This window comes from Myzus persicae, unplaced genomic scaffold (genome assembly GCF_001856785.1).
Source record: "Myzus persicae strain clone G006 unplaced genomic scaffold, MPER_G0061.0, whole genome shotgun sequence".
NCBI classification, from domain to species: Eukaryota; Metazoa; Arthropoda; class Insecta; order Hemiptera; family Aphididae; genus Myzus; species Myzus persicae.
Window position 1 is genome coordinate 749,200 of NW_019103784.1, and position 27,989 is coordinate 777,188.

The 27,989-nt window shown below is 28.9% G+C and overlaps 1 protein-coding gene across 6 annotated transcripts; it reads left to right on the forward strand.

Annotated features, from left to right (window-relative positions):
• The first annotated feature begins 3,204 nt into the window (after positions 1 to 3,204).
• On the forward strand, positions 3,205 to 26,150 carry LOC111035296 (sensory neuron membrane protein 1). 6 transcript variants are annotated; one of them, XM_022316851.1, is made up of 11 exons: positions 3,205 to 3,507; positions 3,599 to 3,770; positions 3,903 to 4,157; positions 21,565 to 21,722; positions 21,784 to 21,931; positions 22,499 to 22,753; positions 23,203 to 23,420; positions 24,998 to 25,152; positions 25,322 to 25,437; positions 25,574 to 25,705; positions 25,902 to 26,150. In XM_022316851.1, the coding sequence occupies exons 3-11, from the start codon at positions 4,050 to 4,052 to the stop codon at positions 26,076 to 26,078; spliced, it is 1,467 nt and encodes a 488-aa protein (XP_022172543.1). In that variant the 5' UTR covers positions 3,205 to 3,507; positions 3,599 to 3,770; positions 3,903 to 4,049; the 3' UTR covers positions 26,079 to 26,150. The 6 variants fall into 6 exon arrangements, with proteins under 6 accessions (XP_022172543.1, XP_022172546.1, XP_022172545.1 ...); XM_022316854.1 differs by having other exon boundaries at positions 3,205 to 3,465; positions 3,631 to 3,770; XM_022316853.1 differs by lacking the exon at positions 3,599 to 3,770.
• Positions 26,151 to 27,989: the final 1,839 nt, after the last annotated feature.

Sequence of the window (27,989 nt, forward strand, 5' to 3'; positions counted from 1 at the left end):
AGTAGTTGTAACAAACATTGTTGTGGAGGCCACTCAGGTGTTTGTCGTTCTCCTATAGTAGTATTATGTACACCTGCCTATTTCTCACTTGCTTAATGTGTGAGTCCACTATGCCTCTTTGGGGCATTGGTAGTTCTGCAAATAAAAATTATTTAAAACTTATTATTCTTTTATTATACTGTTTGATTTCTGAATGGTATTGGTTTCTTAATTCTTAATTTCTATAACTCTATTTGAAATATCTATTATATTCGAATAATATAAAATCCGTGTGACCATATTATGATATAGTTTTACGCACATTTGTCATATATGCAGTTTTTGATTACACGAAAACGAATTTTCAATTATATTTTTTATCAATATTTAAAGTTAAACATATTAAAATTTAAATGAAAGTAATTTTGGCTTTTAATAACACAAAACCTAGTTTTCTAAAATATATTAATAATTAGAAAACAATATATTGACCAACCTATTTACGAAAGTCACCTTACCTCACCTATTTCTACAACACGCACGGACATTTATCGAGTTCCATGAATTATGTAGTATTATTGATTTTAGATTATAACTACTAAACAATTTTAAGACTAATGTTAATATTTAACTATTCTTCATATGTTTTATATTTCAAACTAAAATAAGCAACGAGCCATATATTTGTACGCCTAAGGTTCGCGGGTAAAATTCTCTTATTTTTTACTCATCTTAATACTAAATCCAAAATAAATAAAAACACAATTTATTCTTCTATTGATTATGACTATTATGATTTAAGTTACAACTGTATATTTTAATACTAGGCATTACAAAAATGTATACTTTACTTTTTTGTTTAGTTATTATTTATTTTCATCAACATTTTTGAAGAAATAAAATATTTCAATTAATAAGAGCCACGCTGAAAGGGATCACGGGCCACATGTTTGGAACCACTATATTATATTATTATTGTACGTATTACCCTAGATTTTTGTGTCAGTCACAATTTTTTTGTAATCAATTTTCAATCATTAAGATGAGTAAATAAGAAAATTTGTCGACAGCTCAAACACATTATAAGTTACTTATATACTTTGTAAGCATCGGTCTTCGATGAGTTTTATCTAAACGCTTTTCTACAGTTTTCACGTATACAGGTATTCAAATTTCATGTTTTTTTGTTACAACATTATGTAGTACTTACTGTAGTATGTCTGTATTCACACATAATATTATATACAACAGCAGAATTTATGATAATTTAAATCGTTTTAAATAACAGAAGAGCCTACAATGCAAATTTATCACATTATTCAGCAATACAAAAATGTATACTTTAGTTCGCGCATTATAACAATATAGTCAGTCAATACTCTTGGCTCTAGGACCTAAGTCCTCAATACGCAGACGAGTATTGGTTGTATACCACGATAACATTATAGGTACATAATATCGGTCATTCATTGTTAACATTTATTTGGTCGTGCTTAACATAAACAGTGAGAAGAACGTACATTTCTAGGATTTCACAAACATTTTTTATAATATTTTGGCAACATTACAGTCAGACACAATAATACATTATATACGTTCAATGACTACTCCTTGAAATTGCTTCGATTATGCAGTGATATTTACTGAGTGTGCAGAGCTGCGTTTTAGCACTTTTCATTATATTATAAAATAAAGGTAGATGCCAAATACGCGTAATATTATATGAACAGACTATGTCATAATATTATGCATATACCATGGTACCTACTGGATAACTAATAAAATAATATATACATGCATGTGTATCGTTTTAATAAACTTATCGAGCACTTGCAATCGTTATATCTAATGAGAGTTTTATTTATAATCGTTTTATTTCATTTTCCAACATAATTTTTTGATCGATTAACGATACGATTTCAAGCCGTCCCCGTTCAGTCGATTGACGTCCTGCGGGTTGGTCGTTTAAGTTGCAGTATATTACGCGCAGTTACAAAGGCTCAAATGCCCGGAGACATATTGATGGACGATATTAATTATTGCGTGTGTGGTTTCATTCTAGGTGCCTACATTGTATACCTAGAACCTATACCTATAGAAACCAATATAATATATTATGAAGCGTATTGATTGTCTATTGATCTTCAAAGAGCGCCTGAGATGGATACGCAATTCAAAACATATAAGACGAAGCGTATCGTTAGCTGGTATAAAATAAAATTGACTGATTTAGGCCTCGTATACAATAATTATAATCAAAAGTGCACCATCATCGTTAGGTATCTGTTATTGTCCGTGCACTGATATATTTTATGAACTATTTCAATATCGAAAATATACTTTTTGAAACCGCTTTTGATTACGAATTTAATCGGTTCACATGTTGGTGTCATGCAATAGTCAGAATACTCATAACACCCGAATCCGTGCTGAGTTTCGAATACTCTGTGTGTGCTGAATTTGTCATCGTAGCGACTGTAGTATCGCGTTTGACCTGCAGTAAAGGTACCTAATATTGGTCAGCAAAGGAGCGACGCCTTATTCGCACCCGCCGTTCGTCCGACCCAAAATTGTTATCGTTTTATTATTATCATTATTGTCCCCGCCACCGCACAACCAGTTAATAATAACATTATCGTCGGCAACTCCGTATGCGTGTATAATAGTCGACCGCCGCCAAACACTCTACTATTATATTGCACACGGGAGTTTAACGTGAAAAAAAACAAACTCTATATAGGTACCGGCATATTAGATTGATATTTTTAGGACACATTAAAATATATTGTAACGTACTGCAACAATCTACTGCCCCGTAGTCGTATTATGTGTACCTACGCATAATAGTGTTGTGGATATTGTACGCTGGATTTCATTAATATACCCACAAAAATAATAATTATAATATCGTATCGGCCACGAATAATATTATCATTACGATGTATGTCATATTACAGTATACTGCAGGGATCGAGGTTGGCGCGGCGGACACGGCACGGACGATTGCGGCGGCGGGTTGTCGTATCATAATAATTTATTTACGATGCCACTGGATTCGGTAGGAAAAAGAACTGCGTACTAATGATGGGTTACGGTGGATAGTGTGCGTATATTATACCGTTGTATAACATTGTAGACGCCCCGACCGTATATCCAATACCGTATTCCACGCGATCGTCTAAAATACACCACACTCATACGAGCCATGCAGGAGCCTTGAAATTCTTCGACCGAATAGTCGGATCGAGTGTTGTGCGCTGACCGCGGCCAGTAGTAGTAAGTTGGTCGGTCGGTCGGTCGGTCAGTGCGGCAAAAATTTGAGCAGGTTGTCCGTCTGCTGACACACGGGTTCAGAGTTCAGAGAAAAGAAAAAGTTTCCATCGACCGCCAGACCATCGCAGATCACACTGTCTACTACCTACTATAACCCCTCGTATTCCGCTGCGAATACAGTTAACGCCGTCGCTGATTATTCCACATTGTTTGGTACGTGACACAATAAGCGAATTCAACTGCACACTTACGTAGGTACAGGCCATATTATTACTATTATAACTATCGTATTGGTCTTATTTTTGAAATCAGAGCTCTAATTATTAATAGTTCATAATTAGTATAGTTTCATCCGGTAAGACTTCGCGTGAAAATCAGAGCAGACGACCGATTCATCGTAATTTGTGCAGACCCCGTTGCGAAATTCACCCTAAATTCTGCGATCGGCGAAAAACATCTTATCTCAAACAATTTATTGTTAGACCACGAATGAGATTTACGTGGCTGGCCAAATTACGGTACAGGACCAATATTATATATCGTTTCGACCTAACCTTTTCCCGGACAACCATTTACAAGGAATACTCCCATATTAGCACAGTTCATCTCTATCGACTGTTGCTCATAATAATATTATGTTTATTGTGTAGATTTATTATACTATAATACACACATCTGAATATCTAACGTGACGGATTTCCATCATTAACGCTTCGTATTCGGAAGCTGTTGCGTCTTGTGTTCGGAGGCAACGACTCGTTTTTATTCAGTGGTGGCGACGGTGTTATTCTATTGATATGGGAGCACCGACGACGCTTACCGTTATTGGAATCATATTTTTGTTGTTTGGCGTTTTCGTCGGATGGTTTGCATTCCCGAAGATGATACACAAAAAAATATTGGAGGTAAGAGATTATCATAATAACTATAGGTACAGTAAATAAAAATTGATAATCATATTTTAGGTACTTTATTTGTTTTTCCAAATTAAATTTGTATTTTTAATTAAATATTTGAAAGCACAATTTATTCTTTCAAAAGCGTTGTACAAATATCAAATTTCAAACCAATAGTTTCTTGTTTACACTCGATAAGGTACTAATAAGGTTCTGTAGGTTCAGATTACCGTGGTATAATACCACAATAAAATTATAAATGACGCCAATGTTACATCATTCCTTTTATCTCATATTTAAATTGTTGTAAATAAGAAACTATTAGGTATATTAGTATGTATTATAAATTATAATTGTATTGTATATAATTGCGCCTCAAGAGAGTTATATTATATTTTATACGACTGAAATTAGTTTAGTCATTTGTATTGGTTCAAATTTTAATATGTTTTTTATATTCATGAACAAAAAATCGATAATTTATCTACCTAGCTATAGTTCCAATAAATTGTACTATCTGTCACAACCCGAATATGATAGTTACATTATGAAGAGAGAGCAAGAAATATGTTTACTTTTTTCATGTTAATTTTTTACCAGTTTAGAAGGCCTAGTTCTATCATTTGTTTCTCAGAATTTTTATTCATGCACTGGTACCTATATATTTTTTACATTGTTCAATTTAAGAGGGTGACCTCTTTGCCTTAGTTTCTAGACCATTATGTGTTCTCCATAGCAAGTAATATAAATTTAATACATATATTTTCTAGTTTGAATGTATTTCCTTACATAAGATTTTTTTATAAATATTTCTATACACGAAGTACACTCGTAAGTAGTAAAAAAGCAAATCACTTAAACATACTATAACTATTGTGAACTAACTTACAAGTCTCGTTTTACAAGAAACTTATTTAACATTGTAATGTAATAATTTATATATAAAAATATTATTTTAAAACAGAAAACTATAGTTGAACAAACATCCCTTCTGATATTTTTTCAAATCTATATTAGATCTCGCTGAATTTGTAAGCGTAAAATAAATATTATTACCTCAAACCTATAAATATAATATTGTAAATACATCAAACTGCTCGTGACAGCAGTGTGTTAACGTATGATAAAAATACTCGTTAACTAACGACAAAATATCATCGTCATCATCATTGAAATCACGTAGTTTTAAAATACATTTTGACATTTTAATTATGTATAGGAAAATTATTATGGCTATAATATAATATATGTTACAAAAATCATGATGTATAAAAAATCATTTGGGTTGACAATTTGAAATATTGTATATTAATATGTCACGACACACCAAACTATGATTGAAAAATGAATGAGTCATTAGTACCCAAATTACTTTAAAGAATTTATTAATTGATGATGAACTCAAGGCCCGGTCAAAAGAATTGTGAGGATCAACAATATCTGAGAAAAATTAGTTTTATCTTTCAGGCATGACAAATCATACTTAAAGATAAAAAAAATGTATAATTCATAATATTGTTTTTATTTTGCTGCAGCATAATGTTAATTGTTAAATGCTAAATATTTTTTTTTGTATAAATAGAGTTAATTATTATTATTATTATTATTATTATAAAGTATATGGGTACATTGGAAAAATTATTTTTGATGGATTCTGAGTAGAGCGAAATTGGTTTTACAATGCGGTGTATTATTATCATTATTTTTTGTGATTACTTACTACTTTGGTAGAATAAATGTTAACAATATGTATGTTTTTAATATATTTTTATACGGGTACAGAGTAATGACTGGAAATAAGAGTCTGAAGAATACCTATCCATGTTATAAATTTTTTCATTTTCTCATTGGAGTTTCTTAGATACAAACTATAGTATGAAAAACTACACAGAACCGCAGAAGAAATGAAAAATACATTTATCGCTCAGCTCAGGATCTAAAATGTAAACAGAAGCATATTTAAACAACAAGCTATCTACTCATAATAAATTTTAAACTCGATAGTTAACTGTGGTTTTCAAATTAAATATTAGAAAATACCTCTATCCTATGTCAGAGTGACCGAGGCAGGACAAGTGTCTTACATCCGGTCACTGCAGTATGCCTATATACAGTTCGTTTCTTAAATACTAATTTCCGGTTTACTGCAATTTTAAATTGTCTGTTTGTGAAATAACGTTATTAATGTCATGTCTTAAATAAAATTTGATTTCAAAACCGGTGAATCTAACCTCTAAAATTGTATATTGACGAAACGACGTTCTACATTTGAATAACAAATGCCAATAAGTATATACATAAGTTATAATTATTACACGCGTCTGTGCACATTATACCAGTAATTACTTTTAATTGCGTAATACGATCTCATGTCATTGTTGAAATAGAAACGCAAACAATAATCATATGTTATTGACTTACTGTTTATTTTAGGTAAATAACATAGGTACAACTAATTTTGCACAAAATAAGTATTTTATTATTACCTAATCTAACATTCATCAGCTCAAAAAATGTATTCATATAAGTTTTTTCTTTTTATAGCTTTTTAATAGAAGATTCTCAACACATTTTTCGATCTCAAACAAAAACTAACAAGTTTGCCGGTAACAACATCAATTTTTCACAAAGTTCAAATTTAAAATTTTATTTTATTTTCACCGAAAAAATCAGCGAATTTCCATAAATAAATTTTGACACTTTGTTGTAATTTCAACAACAAATAATTGTAGACACTTGACATTTTCACCCAAAATGTATACCTATTAAAAGTTGTTCTTTTAATAACCAAAAATAGACATTTTAACAGAAGATTCGCAGCAAGTATTTGTACCTCCATCAATAAAAAAAAGTTTACCCGAAAGTTACGCTATTTATCAATGTTCGATTTTTATTAATTTGTATTTAAATTATTAAGTTTGATTTTTATACAAGTTGTACATACAATTTTAACGCCACGCTAGTGTATATAAAATATATATTTATAATATTGTAAGTAAGAATAATTTTATATTTTAAAACTAATGTAAACTGGCTGTTACTTTATTTCGTATATCAAAATAGGGTAAAAGTATCTTAAATATTGTAAATTATTTTCTATATAAAGATCATACTGTATACTAACAACTCATTATCTCGCCACAAGCTCGGCTTGATGGGATAAATTAAAGAATAATACATTTGAATACATTGTGAAATTGTTTTAATGGATCAAAAGACAAATAATACAAGTATGCTAGAATGACACAACGTCTCCTCTCAGAATCGCTTTTCGTATGCAATATGATTTATTATTGAATTCACATTTATTACAACGTCACAACGATGTACTAGAAAAGTATTTACAGTAAATCAGAGTAATTGTACTTAAAATAAAAATATATTTCAAAATTTCAAACGTGTCAACAAAATATGACTTCGTGTTATTAAATCGTAATTATAAATTTATAACTATACGACAATATCATGTGTTAAATTTTAATTTATATGACATTGCTAGTTTCAGTAAATTGCAATGCAATAATGCAATCATCTAACCACATCAACCGCACTACACCTATGAATTAATGTGTTTCTTTAATTAACTTCATGATGTATTGTAAGTGTTTATTTCAGATTATTTTATTATTAAGCCTATGAAGCATATTTACACACAACAATACTTTAAATGGGTCCGCCGTCAAATTTAGGTTAGGCAACCTATTGTCCGTTAACCTCATCAGCAGTGACTCCAAATAGGCAACTAAACATTTACTTGCTTTAAATTTTGTATAATGTTATTACCATACGATAATATATATATAATATATATATATATGGATCCTAGGAAGCAATCTCCAATCTGTAAACTAAGAAATGAATATTTATCAAAATTATATTAATACAATTTCATTTTATTCAAAATTGAATCTCTTTTTCATCATCCAATCAACCATCCATACTGTCATAAAATTCATAAATTTAAACATATTTCAATACTGTAATATTTTCTAAAACAATATGACCATATCTGACAAAAATGATTCTATACAATGTATGTTGTTAGTTTTTATCGTGTAAATAATCATTGGATAAATGTATAAGTACCTAGGTATATGAAAATTAATATTGTAAGGAAATAGGTTACTGCTATGTCAATCATAATATGAATTGCGTCTAGACATTTTCGTCAACTTTATAATTATGCGTGAAGTTGTTATTCTTTGCATCATAGAGAAATGTCCATTATAATATATACGAGTAGTTACGATCGTTATAAAAGAAGTAAAATTGCACACAACGCGTTTTTTAAGTATAGGTACCGTAAATTGGGGCGACTTTAATCAATTGTATTGATTTTATTTTGTTCTTTTACTTGTAGTTTTTTTAGTACTCGTGCTACAGATCTCAAAATAATTTCGTTGCCTCAAGTACTATTTTACCAACATTCCTAAAATTTTTTTTCTAATGGACAGTTTTTTTACATTAAATTTTTAAATCAGGCATCAAAGTCGTGAGGCATTTGGGTTGATTTTGATACTCCCATTTTTTTTTATGTTAAACTATGATAATGATATGAAACCTATCAATCTCACCCCAATTTAAATATTTGGTCAACTAGTTTTTGAGTAATAATATAAAATGTATTATAGGGTGACAGTAGTAAAAATATTTCAATTGTATAAATTAAAACAACCAAACACTATTTAGGTGGATAATAATAAATTCTGTTGACAATCTCTGTCTACAGAGACAGCGTGTTGAATATCTATATAATATACAGTAGAACCTCGATTATCCGAACCTCCGTTATACGAACCCTCTATTATCCGAACTATAATTAGCGTATCCGAACGTTCTGTTATCCGAACATGAAAATTCGTATCCGGCCGGTCGGATCGGAAAACTATCGTTTTTGCCTTTTTGGATTATTATTAGTACAGGTTATGTATTTTACGTGCGTCAATCATTAGTAGATAACCAAAACGCAACAGGCTTATCTAAAAAATATAATACATACATATGTAAATAAAATAAATGTTATGTACCTATTTCTTATAATATATGATAATGTTTTTGATAATGTAATTTATGTATGTAATTCTAATAAAATATTAATAACAATAATAAATATTTAATTATAAAAATAGTAAATAGTTAATACATACGTAATTCTAAATTTTTTTTTTAAATTTCCAATATCCGAACTTTTGCGTATCCGAACTAGGTGCGGTCCCAATTAGTTCGGATAATCGAGGTTCTACTGTAATAGTAAAAAACTACATAACAATGGGATAATAAACAACACACAGATCAAATAGTTTATAAGAAATTGGAACATTACCGTTATCATTAGAAGACCAAATCTTTAACTAACATATGCAAAAAAAATAATTATACCCATAAAGTGAAGTTAACGTATACAATTTAATGAAATAATTCAAGTATATCAAAGTCACCCTCCATTATCAATGTCACCCCAATTTTCGGTAGGAATGTTTTTTTTTAGTTCTTAAAAATTCCAACCTCAACAAATATGCATAACTTCTGTTCTTTTAAAAAAAATAGCAGTCTAAAGCCTTGTAGTATTTGAACAGTAGGTATACCATTATGCTTATTTCATTCCTATTCGAACTAAACTCATGAAAAACGTGTCTACAATTTTGGATACAATTGTTTTTATTTGCATACATATTGTTATTTTAGTTACAAAAGAATTTCTGACACTTTGTATATTTTAACTAAGATGCTACTATATCAATGAATAAAACGTTTAATTGTATATTTATATACACGTCTCAGAATAAAATATGATTTTATACATCGGATTTTATAATTATTATTATAGAATATTTCTTTTCAGTGGTGAATTTAAAGGTAGTATTATGGTCCGCAAGAAAAATCATCAGCGATTCCCTCCCCTTCTAATAGTTACATAACACAAAGAAATATTACGAGAAAAAATGGAAGAGAATTAAACATTTTTTATTATAGATGATAAATGTTGCTCGAGTCCATTCAATAAGGGACACTATTTAGGCAATATGCAATCTCGTCATTTCCGTTTGCGTGGTGTTAGTGTGAGTAGTAAATACTAAATAGTGTGGATGTAGTTGTATATGAGTACTGGGAAATCTACGCACGCACTGCAGGAGAGCCCAGTTATGGCATAATAAACAGCATGCCCAACCAAAAATGAAGAGCCTGATTTTTTTCTCAAAACTAGCTTTACAGCAAAAACTTTCATTCCCAAATTTAATTTTATACATTTTTTTGTTTTATTAGAAAGTGGTTGATTTTCTACAGGGAGAATGGGACTTGGATAATTGACTAAGTTGATAAAAACAAAAAAACAAAACTAGTGAACATTTACCATATTATTCGAAATCGTATTATACGGGTTAGAAACACAATTTTGAAAATCAATGTTCAACTCACCCTGTGAGAAGTCATTATCTTAAAATATATATCGAAATCATATTACTTTACGAGGCTTGAAAGTTTTTGCTGTATTAAGGTGTTTTTTTAGCAAAAACAGTTCACATCCAGGCCCGTTATACCTTAAAAAAAGCTCTTGATAACATTTTGAAGGTTAACCAAAAATTTATTTAACTTTATAGAAAAGATAGAATATAGAATATTACAGACGTTTTTATATTTTAAATATGAACGAAAAGGTTGAGTAAAAAAGAAAAATCAATTCAAGAATAAAATAAAATAAATCCTTCAAATAGCTTATAAATATTTGTTAAGACAGTGTGACATGACGTATAATACCTAGAAAATAAATAGTGTATGTAGCGTTAATGATAAAAAATCTCTGAATTATTGTATTAAGTTTATAATTTATATTTGTAAATTCACCGACCAAACAACGTAAAAAGCAGAGTATATGTAATATGTACGTAAAAGTGTTACACTATAACTGATCCCAAAATTATATTTTTTTTTGAGGACATTAAGTCCAAAAAACAATTTATCGTAGGCACGATCGGTGTTTACAGCAAGAACTATGAAATGTCTATTTTTCAAAAACACTTATTTATACAAATCTGTTTTCATTTTTTAACATATAATTAATGTTTAAAAACCTATTATTTTCTAACAAGTAGTAGTAATAACAGCTGCAATAATATTTTCGAGGCATTGGTGTGAGTGTTTATTTAAAGGCATGTTATTGGCACATTCTATCAGCGAAATAAATATTTATTCAACAATTTCACATACCTCACGACCAAGTCAGTGCACTCCATGTTAGTGTTATGCGGACGACGTACTTTGTTAGAATTAACTATTTCCATATAATAATAACAATTCATAACAATTTAAATTATTATAACAATAATATTTGTTATTAATTATGTTATTCTACATTTCATGTATTCAAATGTATAAACAATATAATTTAGACCTGTATAATCTCTACGCTTTAATAAGATTTAATATTTCTTACATAATTTGATGTCATCGAAAAACAACATTTTTGATAGACAAATTAAATTTTTTTACAACTTTTGATTGATATTATATTTAAAGTTCTTAATTGTTTAATACTTGCATTTTTAATATACATTTTTAGTTTCATATTTCGAAGCGTAATAGTGTTTACAGTCATTAATTCAAAAAGTTTTTTTACGTAATTTGATGTAATTTTAAAACTATATTGCATAAATTATATTTTTTACTTTCTTGAATAAAGACATATTTTCAAGAGTATTTGATACATAAAAATCGAATTTCAAACGATTTGATCAGATTTTCTTAAGTATTGAAAGTATTGTTATCCGGATAAGTTGTCCAAAATGTTGTAGAGTTCCTCTGTACAACTCCACTCAGTTCATCAAGACTTAAAAATAGTTTAAATAGGTAATTTAAATTATTAGTTCGAAATTCAATTTATATGTGTCAAGTACTCCAAAAAAATGGTTATCATTTAAAAAAGTAAAAACTTAAAAAAATGGCAACGATAAAAATTGTAAACATATAATTTTTAAAACATAGTTAACAATGAAAACTTATTCTGTAAAAAAACTTTTTGAAATAATAACTGTAAACACTAAAATGGATCACCTTGTACAGTACTTCCGCTTTATTTGTGTGCAAATCGACATACTATTATTGTGTGAATATACTTATATCTATGATTCAAAGACCTGTTTTTACTCGCTTAGAAATTCGTATCGCAAAATTTGATATATAGCATTTCGTACTGAATAGTAGACTGTGTTTAGCTGTATCATTTTTGTCTTTTTTTTTTCTAGCTACAAATTAATTTATCACAGGTAGTTATGTGAACGCTGTTGCTGAAAGTCACTGGGATTACCTACTGTACTGAATGACACAAATTCGCATAATTCGCCGAAACAAACACAAACAATTATAGCGCTCATTTTCTCCCGAACTGTTCCGGTTAGACACACAATATAGGTACCCTAAAACACTATTATAAGTTGTGTTTCGTAGTAAAGTATAATGTTATTCGTAATACAATTAATTTTTTTCCTCATATAATTTTTCGGTCGTTGTTCTTTTTGAGTACCCTCTTTGACGTAATGCATAAATTACATTGTTATCAATTTTACATAATTTAACGAACCATTTATTTAATTGTATGAGTTTGATATAAATGGTTCTTTCAGAGCAATGTTTTGTGGAAAAAAAACATTATTATTAAAAATTAAAAATAATTGCCAGTTTAATTTTTTCATAAGTATAAAACATTTTATTAACTCTTAAAAGTAAACATATAGTACTGTATATTATTTGTTTTTGTTATTACATACAAATTGCGTGTAATAAGAGTCTTATTAAAATACTTACTTTATACATATATATTTTTAATAGACTCAATTTAAAAACCAATTGTCAACCACTGACCTGAAGAATTCTTTACTAACTGAATACTATAAATAATAAACGACTATATGAGAATATTATAAATGTAATGAATACCAGAATACCTACTACATTATTTTTTTTCATTCTGTAAAGTTTAAGTTTTATATTTTAAATTACATTAATTATTGCTTTAAAAATATATAATGTTCAACCTACACTATAAAAAATGTCTGTATAAACAATAAGATAAAATAATGGAATTGAATGTAATTGGCAGTACCATTGAGTATACAATTTGTTGCCCGAAGAAGTGACCGGCCGTCATCATAATATGGTAGTTTACCTTAAGTTGTGAAAAAAACCCACTCTAAATGATGGGTCTAACCTTTTTTAGTTATGGGTAATTCAACTTCATTTGAACAAAATAGAACCTAATGTAGGTACATACCTAATACATATAATGATGTATCTCCAAAACTTTTCAACTTTTTGTCGTAGTATTTTATGTTTTAAAGCTATTTTACTGTGCTATCAACTATAATATACAAAACATACACTATCACACCAGAAATGTGCAAATTATCATTATTAAATTTAAAAAAGTAAAAAAAAGTTGAAAAAATTAGCATTTTTTTAAGGAAATTACTTATAGTCTAAATAATGTCATATTTACTGCAGTTATTATTTTTATTTTATTATTCTACAGAATAATACCTAGTATACTAAATGTTGTTTTCTTATCTTCCATGATTTCCGAGCGATACAGTTACTAAACGTGACATGACTTTCGTGATTGTAATTATTGTCAATGGACAGGTTAGATAAAGGATGAACTCGCAAAGAGTTCAAATTTAAAAAACCAAAATGTTTAAGGTACATTAGGTATTATTTTGTAGCATAATAAAATAAAAATAAAAACTATAGCAAAGACATAGTTATTTGGAGTTATATGCGATTTCCTTTCAAAAATACTAATTTTTACCTTTTTAATATAATAAAAATAAATTGTACGTTTCTAAGTTGGTTGTGTATGTCAGTTGATACCACAGTAAAATAGCTCTAAAATAAAATTACAATAAAGAAAATTAAAATTTTGGTTTTGTTCAAAATAAAGTTGAATTGAGCACGACTAAAAAAATTAAAAATTAAACTGACCCTTTATAGGGGTTTTTCACAACTTAAGGTATCATATTTTATCATATTTTATGATGACGCCAGCCAGTCACTTCTTCGCAGCACACATAAAACGTTGTACAATTATACTCAATGGTAGTACGTACATTTTAAAACTGTTCGTGTTGTGTTTTTTCTTTTTATTCATGGGATTTTGTCCGTTAGTCAGCTACACTTAAATTTGGAATTCCTAATGATTGATCAACATTTATTTTTAATATTTTAAAAAGTATATTTAATGCGTTTAATGAAAACAATTATCACATATTCCTTATATACATAATATAATTAAATCAAAAATATTCCTGTGCCACTGTGGTCGGTGCCGAACCATTGTTCGTTTATTCTATTTGAATTTGTTATCAATATTTGTTTTTGTAGGTACTTAGATAAGGTAGAATATTGGAAAGACGCTTAACATTAAGGGTGAGCATAAGAAGCTGAACTGAATATTTCACTTATTAAAGTTCCTTCGACGCTTCAGCTTAATATTATCTCTAAAACTTATTTTGTACAACTCTGACACTCCTATGTGCACTATGGACGTACAATTGTGTAATCTAAGGTTCTGCTAAGAATTATAATAAGAGAATTATCTTAGTTTTCTAAGATATCAGTATTTGCTTAATTGCCAAAGCCCGGGGGCAATAAGCCCCTGGTTTGTTCAAACGAATCTCTAAAATCTAACCTACAATATCTGTCCAATCAATTAAACTTCTTGGTACACTCTTTTAGTTAAATGAGAATGAGACAAGTACTCAAAATGTAGTCTTTATTAATGTAATCTAATGATAAGTAAAATTTGTGATTGAGTGTTGATAGTTGAGACTTGAAAAAAAAAATATCCCTACATTTAAAGGAAAAATATTTTATAACTTATTTATTTATTATGTATACATTGGAAAACATATTTGCATAAAGCAAATTTTATTTGAGTATATACTATATTAATATTATACTAAATTATTAAAAATATAATAAAATGGTTCATATTATACTTAATATTTTGAATCATTATGCAAAATCATTAAAGCAAAATACAATTTGAATTATTAAAATGAGGAATACATTTATATTATTGTCTTCTTTACTTCTTTACAAAATACTAGTGGTAAGCTTTTACAGTTCATAGCATATAATCAGACCCTCCTCTACTAGTACGCATATTTTAATGCACTATGTATATATTTTTCCCTTTTAATTTATTTCTTCAGCAGACGTTTTCAATCTCACTTATTGTGGCACTCAAAAACGAATGTATCAGCTGACTAATTCAATATGTAGCATGTAGGAGATTTGATTTCAGTTTATAATTAAAAGTACCATATTATATTATATTATTTCATTAAAAATCGATTAATTACTTATTATATCCATCTAAGATTTTCGTTTTAAAATGGAAGTAGCTGACATTTTAAACTTAAAATATTATTGTAGACCATAATAAAAAAATTATTTTTAAAAATTCTGGAAACATTTAACATTAATTTAGTTATTTTTTGCATCCAATTTATTAATTTTCAACATATTTTTCGTTTTTTACTACAAATTGTGTATTTTAAAATTAAGAGTTTAATAACCTTTTTTGTGTGAATAATGTTAATATCCCTGAATTCATCTAAATATTTCAAAAATGCTATTGTGTATAGAAAATAAAAATTTAAGCAATGGTGGAATTTTCAAGTTCCTACGATTAATAGTTTTAAGTTACAATAAAACAACGAAAACTGTAAGAAGAAAAAGCGTTATTTTAAGTTTTAATAACCAATGTCAATTGAATCTTAACTTCATTTGCTTACATAAAAAGTATGTGACTTTATGCACAACTTTTTATAGATTTCAAGTTTATAAAAAAACTACACAAAAATAGCCAAAATATTTTGAAATTTATGTCTAGAAAATGTTGATAAAAATATTTAACAAAACCTCTAAGTTAAAAAGTAATTTTTTTTCAATAAAGGTATCTTCAGACTCACAAAAAATCAATAAAAAAAACACGACATTGTTAAACCAATACATTCATCAATCCTCTGAGAATCTAAAAATACATAGTCAATAAAATATAAGCAATATTTATAATCATAATAATATAGAGTATATAGTAACTCTTCTACTAAAATACTGTTAATTAAATAGTATCTTATTTATTTTTTTAGTAAGCGAATTCAATAAATATATAATATTCTAGACGTATTTTCGTAATACTATTTTATTATTTTGAATTGTGTTCAAATAGAATTAAGTTTTTGATATAAATCCATCAACATTTGTAATGAATATAAAATATATACATATTATTTAACATGTATGTATTATTGTAACTTATACATTAATTGTATTCTGAATAATTTAATATTCGTTTATATTTGAAATACCTAAATTATGTATATGCGTGGTGAATTAATCGTTAGATATTTTTGTGCGACTTTTCGTGCGGAAGTAACTGTATTATTCTTTCAATATTATCGAATGCATGCATAATAAATTGAAGGATCTGAACCAGAGGAGATTCAATAACCAATCATCTTTTATAGAGTTTTATTAAATTGCCATATTTTCAAGTATACATTAAACATTTAATTAGAATAATAAAACATAATGCATTATTAATTTCACACCGTAAAAAATGTTTTCATCCTTTAGAAATATCGTTCTGATGCCTCTTATAGTTGTTATTAACTATAATAATACTCATATAAGTCGTTCCTGACATAATCAAAGGCGATTAAAATTGTAACTCACTTAAATATCGCAGGGGTCTCCCACCAGGTAACACACACACAGCGAGTCAATTATAGATTTATCTTTAAATAACTATTTATCTTATGGTCTTATAAAGATCAAAAAGTAAAAATAAATCGGAGATGTGAATATTTTTGAGACAGATTTGTTTTTCATTCGCAAATTGGTCTACGATTTCTCGGACTTAGATAATTGTAATTCACTTAAACGTATATTCTATAATGTATATCTACATAAATGAAAGACAATATTTGTGTGTGCATGTAAGCGATCCACAGCCAAATCAACTACTCTACTGACTACTATGATTGGATATCATTATTTAGACCTGTTTTTTTGTATTCAGCCAAAATAATACAAATAGCTGTATAAAAAATGTGCGCAGTTAGTAATTAACGGTGTTATAGCAGGGCAAAATCCACTGATGTTTTAATTTGTCACGGTCAACGGCACGGTACAGGATCAGCCAGTATTTTAATAAAACCAAATCAGTTAGTTTGCACCGAAATGGCGATGATATCCTCATCACCACATTTAGTACATGTATGATAACTCCAAATTATCGATCATGGATTATTTATGAAAACACCACCGCCAAAAAAAAAAACCAGGGGGATTACACTGGTTACCAACATGTTATTGGTATTTACATAATATTATTTTATGTTGTTACACTGTTAAGTGTTTTTTATTTTTTATTTTTCACACGATGAACTCTAATGCAGGGACGGCGATAGGATTTGTGGGGCTCTGGGCAAAATAAATAACAGTCTATCAAAAATATGGCAAAAAAAATGTTTCTCTTTGCTATGCTCGAAATCTAGATATATTATTATGTATACGTATTATCCAAACTAAGTAGGTATTTACTATATCAATATTATCAAATATCAACCATCATTTTATATATAATCAATAATATTTTAATAAATTTTTATACAATAATTGTATAACATGTATAAACAGTAAACACATAGATGATAATGGAAATACAGTATTGAAGTTAAAAAAAATTTTAAAAATTAAATCAATATAACAGAAAAAACAATATTAACAAACAAGACAAATTACATTCATCCAATTATTTCCTTTTTTTAAAACATTGCTTTTCTTGATTTTGTAGCAACAAAATGATTTAAGATATCATCATAATCTAAAGATTTAAAAATATTTTTTTCTATTGAAAGACCAGAAAGGTTTTCTTGACTTAATTTGTTCCTCAAATATGTTTCAATTTATTTCAATTTCGAAAAGCTTCTCTCGGCACATGCCGAAGTTAACTTGTACTATCAATAAAATTCTAAGAGTAATACCAATATTTGGAAAACATTCTGAAGAATATTACACCACGTCAAAGCTTCAAGAGGAGTCGTTTCTTCATTTACTATCAATCTGAAATTGACCAATTCATTAAACAACTCCATGAAATCAATATCTTTCGAAGTCCCGTCTTTTAGATTAATTTTAAGGTTCTTACAATATTTCATTAAATTGTCATCATTCGTGTATCGTACTTGCCAATGCAAAAAAAAAAAAACACAAAATAACCTTAGTACGATTCAATTTGTTTAAAACGTTTTTCAACTGAACTAGTTGCTCGATCTATAGCTAGTCAGAAATATTCTTGTCTGAAATTTTTTTTCTCTGTCATTGATTCTTTCACCGTTTCCTTCATAATCAATTTTTTTCTTTCTTGGTCTGTTTTTCTTAAATACTGGTTCAACTTTAATTTATTCCGCCAGGTTATTAGCAATAATATTAGCATTCATAAATTCTGATTCTCTGTAAGATTTCAAAAAAGCTAGTGAACTGTGTAACATGTCATTTGAAATATTAAGATAATATGCATCTTTCTAATCTGTTTATATTTTGTTTTAATTTTTTTTTTGTTTTTACCACTCTTATACTTACGAAACTTTTCATGATCTCTGCTAGTCATACTCCGTTGTCACGTAGAAGTGTAAAATAATAATTTATGTGAAGTAAAAACTTATTTGTGAATAGATAATAATAATCGTGAATAATCTTCCAATTACACGTTAATAACACTATAAGAAAAAACACATCAACCAGCGACCGACTCAAATGCTCGAAAGACGAAAACACACACAGACACAAGCAACAGTGCAACACACTAGTGTCACTAATGGTCATACTTGTCTCTACTCTACGCTGGTGGTGTAATATACAGTATAATATAAATTGATGATAATGTATATTAAAGTATTGAAAATAGTACCTTATAATATTTATAACTTATAAATAAGAATACAATGAAACCTATACCGTCGGGCGGGCTTTCCGGCCGCCGCGACTGACGTCTAAAAATAACCATTCCGCATCCGATTCAAGGTATAAAAAAAATTATTTTCAACAATAAAAAACTGTTTTATACAACAATAATTTGTTACGAAGAATGATTTCAATAAATTCAATTTTGGAAATTTAGTCAAATCTCTGAACAGTAGAAATCATTTCAGAACTGCAGGGCGTTAATTATAATTTTAAAATCGCGGGGCCCGGGGACACTGCCCCTATTCCCGCCCCCTCCACTGCTCTAATGCAACTTTATTAAGTATTAACACAGTTTATGCGTATTCGTACAAAAGTCGTTACATAAATCACGTATGAATTATTATAAATAACAACAATCAAGTCCATAAATATTAATTGGGCCTAGGTGTACTTGATATTATTATGCGCTTGGGTTTCCCATCTTCATCCCCCGTAAATTGCTCCTAGTTTCTTAAAATAATTATATTTTAGTTGCCTACACAAAATTAACCTTTGACTGTATCGTTGCGTTGTTGACGATTTGTTAACTACGATGGCTCTGATTACCTAGGTGGTGCGTATATATTTTTTCCCTGCACTGTGCAGGTAATTAATGGCAAGTCGTTTTTCTCACATTCACAACGCTATCCGAATGGTGATATCTTAGCAACGTTTGGTTCCGGTGCACTAACTTTGTAGGTTCAAAGTAGACTTTACGATGGCTTTATACGCTCCGTATACGTTTATTTAATTTAACATGATTAACTTGGATCTATACTTCCATCTATACAATAGAACAATCTAATTTCGTATTTTATTTGTTGCGTTTTCTGGCGGACGCGATAATTTTGTTGGAAATTTATATTTTATACGAGGTCAGGACATGGACATATAAATACATGCACTGCGATTTCCTCACCGTACAAAGCAAATCAACTATTGAGTGAGAAAAGAGGAGCTCTTGTTAACAAATATTAACGCGTAAATTCTTTTAAGTTGCAATCACTTTATCGAGTAGCTATTTGAATGATCGATATGTCTTTAGTAATTGATTATTGTTTTTAAATGGGAAAATTAAATTTTTTATCCATTTATTCCGCGACACCCTTTAGTATCCATCTTTGTCTCTTTAAAAATTATTTTTTCTCACCTATCTCTCTTTCTCTAAGCGCAGTCAATTTCTTCATGGTTCTATGGGTCGAAGTAGATTTAACACATTTCGCGGAAGAGATATTTGCGAGATTTAGTACCAATGGATTATGTAAATTCGTCTCATTTAAAATCAATTATTATATCCATGTCAACAAAATGAATAAATGGATATAATTGAAAATTTAATTGTACAGTCTGTAATTTCTGCAATGTGCAATATTATAGGTAGGTACCTAAATTCGAGAATTGTAATATAGATTATCTGCGCTATTTGATTCATCCATTTAAAACTTGAGATTATATTTTATAATGAAATTGTGAAAGTTCATAACTCTTAGAATCAACCAGAATTGTATGATTATTCTTTTGGGTGTATCAACTTATTATTAATAATAACGTTAAAAAATATTCATACGTGAAATCCTTTGAGCTACTGCTGAATATTTAATATTGATATTCACTCAAATTAATAAAAAAAAAAAATTATTTATTAAGTCTTTTATTTACATAATTGCATTTATTGAATGAGTGGAACGTTTTATAACAAAACAATTACGATTGTATGTACACTAAGAAGAAACTATACAACCATTTGTAGTCTCCGTCTCACAACTTACAAGTGTGTAACATGGTAAATAAATAGTCAGTAGATCATGTTCTGTTCGGTTAGTTTAAAAATTAGAGTGATTTGACCCATTATAAAACTAAATGGTAAGAATATAATCTGTATTTGTATTTGATTTTTTTTTTATAATAATTCTATTTTTAAGTGAGTTATGAGCATTTTTAATTTAAGCTGTGGTATATACTCATAACTTTCTAAAAATTGAACAATCATAAGAAACCCACATACAAACACAAATAATGTTCTATTACCATCAAATTTTATAATAGGTTGATTCACTCTAATTTTTAAACTAACGGAGCTAAACGTGATCTGCTGATTGCAAATTTGGTATGTTACACACTTTTAAGAAGGAAAAAACAAACGGTTGTGTAGCGTTCTCTTAAGGACACATACAATATCACGAATTAATAATACATATTTCAATTAATACCACTGCATTTTATGCGTATATGAGACGAATATAAGAGTGTGTTGTGTAAGTATATAATATTACATTAAAAAATGTATTAATATTTACCATAGGAATATAAAGGCAAAATGTAATGAAATAATCATTGTTAACGGATCAAGTAGTGATATGTTTAGGACTTTTAAATAATTTGATGAGGTATGAAATTGTATTTGTTTTAGAGTAAAGCATTAAATCCGAGATCAAATATGCGTCAGATGTGGTCGCATCCTCCAATATATGCAGATTTTAAAATTTATTTGTTCAACGTAACTAATCCTGAAGAAGCACAGAAGGGTGAAAAAGTCATAATTAAAGAAGTCGGGCCTTATGTTTATCAGTAAGCTTAAGCATTTAAATTTCTCATAAAAATAACCGACAACATACATTTTGTAATTTAGAGAATGGAAAGAAAAAGAAAATTTAATCGACGATATTGATGCAGACACTGTCGAGTTTAGTTTCAAAAACACTTTTGTGCTTGACGAAATGTCGACGCTACCATTAACAGGAGATGAAATTATAGTTATGCCTCATTTGGCTATGATAGTATGTTCAATGTTGCATATTAAGTAATATACTCGTATTATTATTTTATCAATATGAAATATTTATTTAAATAAAAGCTGATGATTATAATATAGTTATGATGCTATAGTAAAATACATGAGTATCATCTTTTTTATGCAATTTAAATGTTTGTTTTTTTGAAAATACGTTTGCTTATTATGTACGTTGGCACAACTAGGGGGGTGCAAAAGAGTCTTTAGCACCCTCAAGTTCTAATTTAGCAACCATTGTTTTTTAGGTCTAATTATTATTTTTATAGTGAAATACCATCAATTTCATGTTTATAAAGTACCTATGAAATATTTGCCTAAAAATAATAAAAACTATTTTGGGCTATTTTGGGGCAAAGCCCTTCACGGCCTTGTGAAGCATTTAAAAGTATAGCACTCCACGTTTTAGAGGTCTAGTTACACCTATGCTTAAGTATACTTGAGCTATTCTACAAACTATATGTACTTGGACACTTAGTAAATAATGAACTACATTTTGAATTTTTCATATGTATATAATATGAACATAATCCAATTAAATTTTGAATTTGTGTAGGGAATGGTAACTATGACAAAGATCATGAAACCGGCCGCACTGGGTTTGGTAAATAAAGCAATTCCTTACTTGTATCCAGATCAAACCAGTGCATTTATGATGGGAACCGCTAATGACATCATGTGGAATGGACTGGATATAAATTGTACGTCCGGAGAGTTTGCAGCCGTTGCTATTTGTACACAGATAAGACAAAATTCGGCGAGCTTACACAAAATCAGCAAGGATCATTTCAAATTTTCATTATTCGGAGTGGTATAGTATTTTTTTAATAAAATAAAATGTAAACTAACTGCAGTCTATAATTAGCTAATACCATTGTAGATGGTAACATTAATGGTTTTGTACGAGTGCTAATATATTATACGGTTGCATAGGATTCAGTATTTCAGTATTAGTCTAACGATTTTGTGTATTTACACCGAAACCCGTCAGAGGAGAAGATCTTTTTTGGTAAATCGTGAGCTGTTCTGTTATGACAAATTGAGTGCAAAGTTAAGCACAGATTTAAATAAAAAAACAATTTTAAAAACAGTCGCACGTAACAATAATATCAATGTCCGAAAGGTTATAATCGGGTTTTGTCGCAGCGCGTTTACTATACCTACGGAAATCCACTTAGAATCCATCGTTTAGAGTGGCTCACTCCGCCGCCACTTACAACTAATGTGATTAAAATATTTGTTGCGTTTTGTTTGGTCCAGAAAAACGGAACCATCGAGAGCAACCGTTACACAGTAAAACGCGGCTACACTACGCCAGCGACGGAAGTTGGCCAAGTGATCCGGTTCAATGACAAACACAAACAGGAAGTGTGGCCCGGCGAAGAGTGCAACAAGATATACGGGACGGACACCACGATATTTCAGCCGTTCATCACGAAGGACACCAACCTGGCCAGCTTCAGCGGTGACGTTTGCCGGTGCAGTGTACTTACGCTATATATCAGGGATGGGCAACTCAAAGTTACTAGACCGCCAATTTTTAGAAAATCAAAATCTAGCGGGCTGGAGCATAGAAAGCATAAAAAAAGAGGGCCGTTCAAAACATTCATTTTAATTGGTGTTAGATATATTATAGAGTATAGACGATAAACATTACAATCGTATGACGTAATTAATTGAAATGTAGCTCGGGCCTTCAGTTGCCCACCCCTGCTACATACCAAACACATCAGAAGTCATCATGCACAACATGATTATATCTTTTGATAAAACACTTAATTTTTTTAATAACATAATAAAAGTACGTGGAAAATATTGCACTTGAATCGAACATTTAAAAACTATGAATCCTACATACAAGCAGTATCTGTTACTGAGAAACTTATATTAAATCAGTGATATATATTTCGATTTTTTTTCTAAATTTCAATATTTTTCAAATCGTGTTATATGTTTTTAACCACTCTCGCGTGATTTTTCTGGTACATCTACATATTATTAAACACAAACTGTATTAATTCCAAGTTATAAATTGTTTCTGGTCTCATATCTTGCCATTGCTTTACATTATGTATTTGGTAGTACAGTAAAAGTCCTCGTTTAACCCCAAGATTAGGCTCCTAAAAAACGCAACGATAAGCGACACATTTTACGCGCACTTAATTGAAATGTGTTCTTACCAATATGAATAACACAGTAAAATATGACACTTGCTAATAATAAGTACTACAAGACAACTGCTGTAGTGCAGAAGTAGAAAAATAACATTAAACAACTCACTATCGATCAAATGAACAACTTATACGAAATATTATGTACCTACTTATAATAATATGATTGCGACCACCCAGAAACACAATGGCCATACGGAACGTCTGTCAAGTTTCCCCCCCCCCTCATCCGGCTTTGCAAGATTCATTCTAAACCCATGTCAATATTTCGCAACTAATTTTCAACAGAGTTTCAAAATTTAGTTTCAAAACTGCATACTTTCAAGATCAATCAATCCGATAATGCCGGGTGACGGTCTTGAAGGAACTAAAACCTCTCAATAAACATATTTACTAAATACTGGCATAGTGTATTAAAGATCGTTACGGAAAATGTAGACCACCCCAAGACCCTGCTAGGACTTACCATGATAATATATCCTCGCCCCCACGACCACGAGAAACACATGGCCCGCTTGGCATGATAGGCATGCCAATAAAATCGATAACAGCATTATCTGAAAAATCTTCAGATCCTGTAAGTGGGTACGCAATAGGCACACGGTAGATCGACTAAAAATAAATCACATCTAATCTGGCAAAAAAAAGACGTTAATCTGAAACTGTTGCATTGTTAAAATGAACCAACGAATTAAAATTGATGGAATGAACCTAGTTGTTCTTTGTTTCCCTATAAATATCTATTTTTTATTTTTTTATATTTTTTGCACAGTTATTAACTATAATAATAATAACAATAATAATAATAATAATAATAATAATTTATTTTCAATTGGTATAAAATAATACTGTTTATTTATTCAATTATTTCAATAATTTTTTAGATCATTGGCTCCAGACTATGTACAAGAAACAAAATATAATGGATTAAATGTATTTGAGTATTCGGCCATATTAGTAAAACCGGAAGAAAAATGTTTTTGTTTGAATCAAAAAAAATGTTTAAAACCTGGAGCATTGGATTTGACAAACTGTTCGGGTCAGCATTTTTTTATATAATCGCGTATTACAGTTTTTAACAAATTTTCGGTCAAAGTTTTAAAATATTGGTCATAGATTTTAAAGATATTATAAGATACTAGATAATTCTCTAGAAACAAAATGATAACTTAAGAAGGTGGAATACAATTAATTATTGTGTTGTACAGGTGCTCCTATAATTGCAACACTTCCTCATTTTTATAAATCCGAAGAATATCTGAACAATGTTGATGGACTCCACCCCGACGCTGAAAAACATAGGATTCAAATGTACTTCGAACCAGTAAGTTGATTTTATTCTCAAACGTATCTATTTGACCACATAACACAACATTTAAATTATAAGTATTAACTCTACCTAACGGTATACTAGTGAGAGTACCGATTATATCATGTTATTTAATGATATTTTTTCACAGATGACTGGTTCTCCATTATTGGGTTACAAACGTTTGCAGTTCAATATTTTTTTGAAAAAAGAATCAAAAATAAGCGTTATGAAAACACTTAACGAAGATGAGAAACTAATACCACTGTTTTGGGTTGAAGAGGTAAATTAATCTGTTTATTAGAAATTATTATATAAATACTTGAACTCGTTAGAGTAGTATAACTTTCGTCTAGCGTATATAATCTAGATTTACAACTTTTCACTATGATGAATATAATTAATGGCTTTCCTCTCAGAATATGTTTTACAAGTAATTATGCGTTTATTAAAACATAGTTTGGTTCATACAATTACAGGGAATCGCTTTGAACAAGACGTGGACTAATCAAATAAAGAATAAACTATTTTTGCCAATTACTATCATGAAATATGTTAAATACATATTTGTGGCTTTTGGTATTGTGTTCATCATATTGGCGGTGATCGTCAACTACAATAGTGTTAAGACGATGGAAGTTACACCAAAATATTAGAACTCAATGATTGCAAAAAAAAAAATTGGACCTCATAGAAGTAAAGATGTTTTTGTTGTTTTTTAATATCATGAATAGATTCACTTTGTAAATATAATTTTAGTCTCGTGATTTTAGAGGAATAAATAAATAATATTCTAATGACAACTAACTATACATTTGACTTTCACTATTTATTTTAAAATGTACTCTTTAAATAATGCATACTATAATAAACAAATAGGTACTACGCATGTAAAAATACAGTATACTATTCATATGTTATTTTCTGGGTTAAACCCACTTGTATTATGCACCACTCAATAATAAATTATTTAATAAATTAAAAATTGTTTTTGTTTTAAAAATGTTTTTTCGTAGAACAATATATTAATATAATCTATTGTACCTGTATTACGTATTAAATGTATATTATTGATATACGAGTAATATAATTTTCTAGGGTTCATACCAGACATAAACTTTTTGTCGAATCGTTGTTTATTATACCTTAATACTTTATACATTTTAATATCTATAAATATGTAGGTATACGAAGTTTTGAAGTGTCCGTACATGTATACAATGTACATCTACTTCCATAAATAATTATATTATTATATTTCGGTAATTATAAAAATCTTCAAACAGTAAGTATAAAAATATTTTACTTTTTCTTAACCCAAAATATTTACAAATACATTTTGAATTTTTAAAATCACTATAAAATATGCATCGCATAAAATAATTAGCTAATAAATTGGTTTCAATGACGACGTTTACGTTGTTTTTTTTCGTACGTATAAATTATTGAAAACTTGGCTGAGAGTTAAGATGCACTGTGATATTATTAAAAATCTTGTAACCCAGATTTACTAGTATCAATTGAATAGTATGATTATTTTATATAATACATTGAGTAAGAGTGTATTATTATTTATTATTGTGATAATCACTCAAGTGTCTGTTGGTCAAACTATTGTAAAAAAAAGGTACATAAGTTGAATGAATCCGTATGAATGAATCGGTAGAAACTTATATTTTATTTTTTAACAATAAAGGTGTACACTGTACAACTCTTCTATAGGTACTTCAATACACCCACTACGAAAATATTTTTGTCCAAAGCCCCAACCGAACATTGAAATCTGAAGGGATAATGATTATCCCATGATATTGGTCATCATGCCTCGTTATGTCAACATAATATTCCATTACTGATTACTGATTATGATGGGAAAATATTTATTTTTAGGTTGCTAAAAAAGAATGATGATAAATGAGTTGCTTACCTAGTAGTAAACAAATTTCCAACATTTGATACTTTTTATACTCTAAAGAATTAAATATCCAACATAGTAATATCTATGTTAACACATACAACTATATTTTTTCATTACTATAAAAATAATTTTTAAGATTAAAAAAAAAACGATTATTTTGTAAATAGAAGAAATAAAACGTGGTATACATTTAGTACATAAGAATATTAGACGAGAAGTTTAAAATCTTATTTTGTTTATCTGAAAATGGAGCAATGGTGTTTGATTTTCAATTTATATTTACTCGTACATTTGAAATGTTTTACAATTTATATTTACGAATAGTTCAATTCAGTCAATATGAAAAAAAAAATTTAATTTATATTACTTAGAAATACTAACTCTCGTTTTGAAAGAAAAATTAAGGAATTGACGACCAAATGAAGAAATTGAAACATAGAATTTAATTTGAAGTGTTAGAATTGAGCAAGAAACAAATGTTTGGAAACGGTCATTAATCTAATTTATTAAAACTGATAACACTGCTGTACATTTATTAGGTAAAATATTTAATCATTTCATTTTAATTACATCATATTATCATCATTTATATGCCCCAATAAATGTACAGCAGTGTTATATGTTATGCTACATGTAAGTACAAAAGTAT

Excerpts from the sequence above, each read along its gene's own strand:
- LOC111035296 (XM_022316851.1), top strand. The coding sequence starts at position 4,050 with ATGGGAGCACCGACGACGCTTACCGTTATTGGAATCATATTTTTGTTG. Across the intron at positions 23,421-24,997 it reads TTCAGCGGTGACGTTTGCCG|ATCATTGGCTCCAGACTATG; the intron begins GTGCAGTGTACT and ends ATAATTTTTTAG. Across the intron at positions 25,438-25,573 it reads TTCAAATGTACTTCGAACCA|ATGACTGGTTCTCCATTATT; the intron begins GTAAGTTGATTT and ends ATTTTTTCACAG.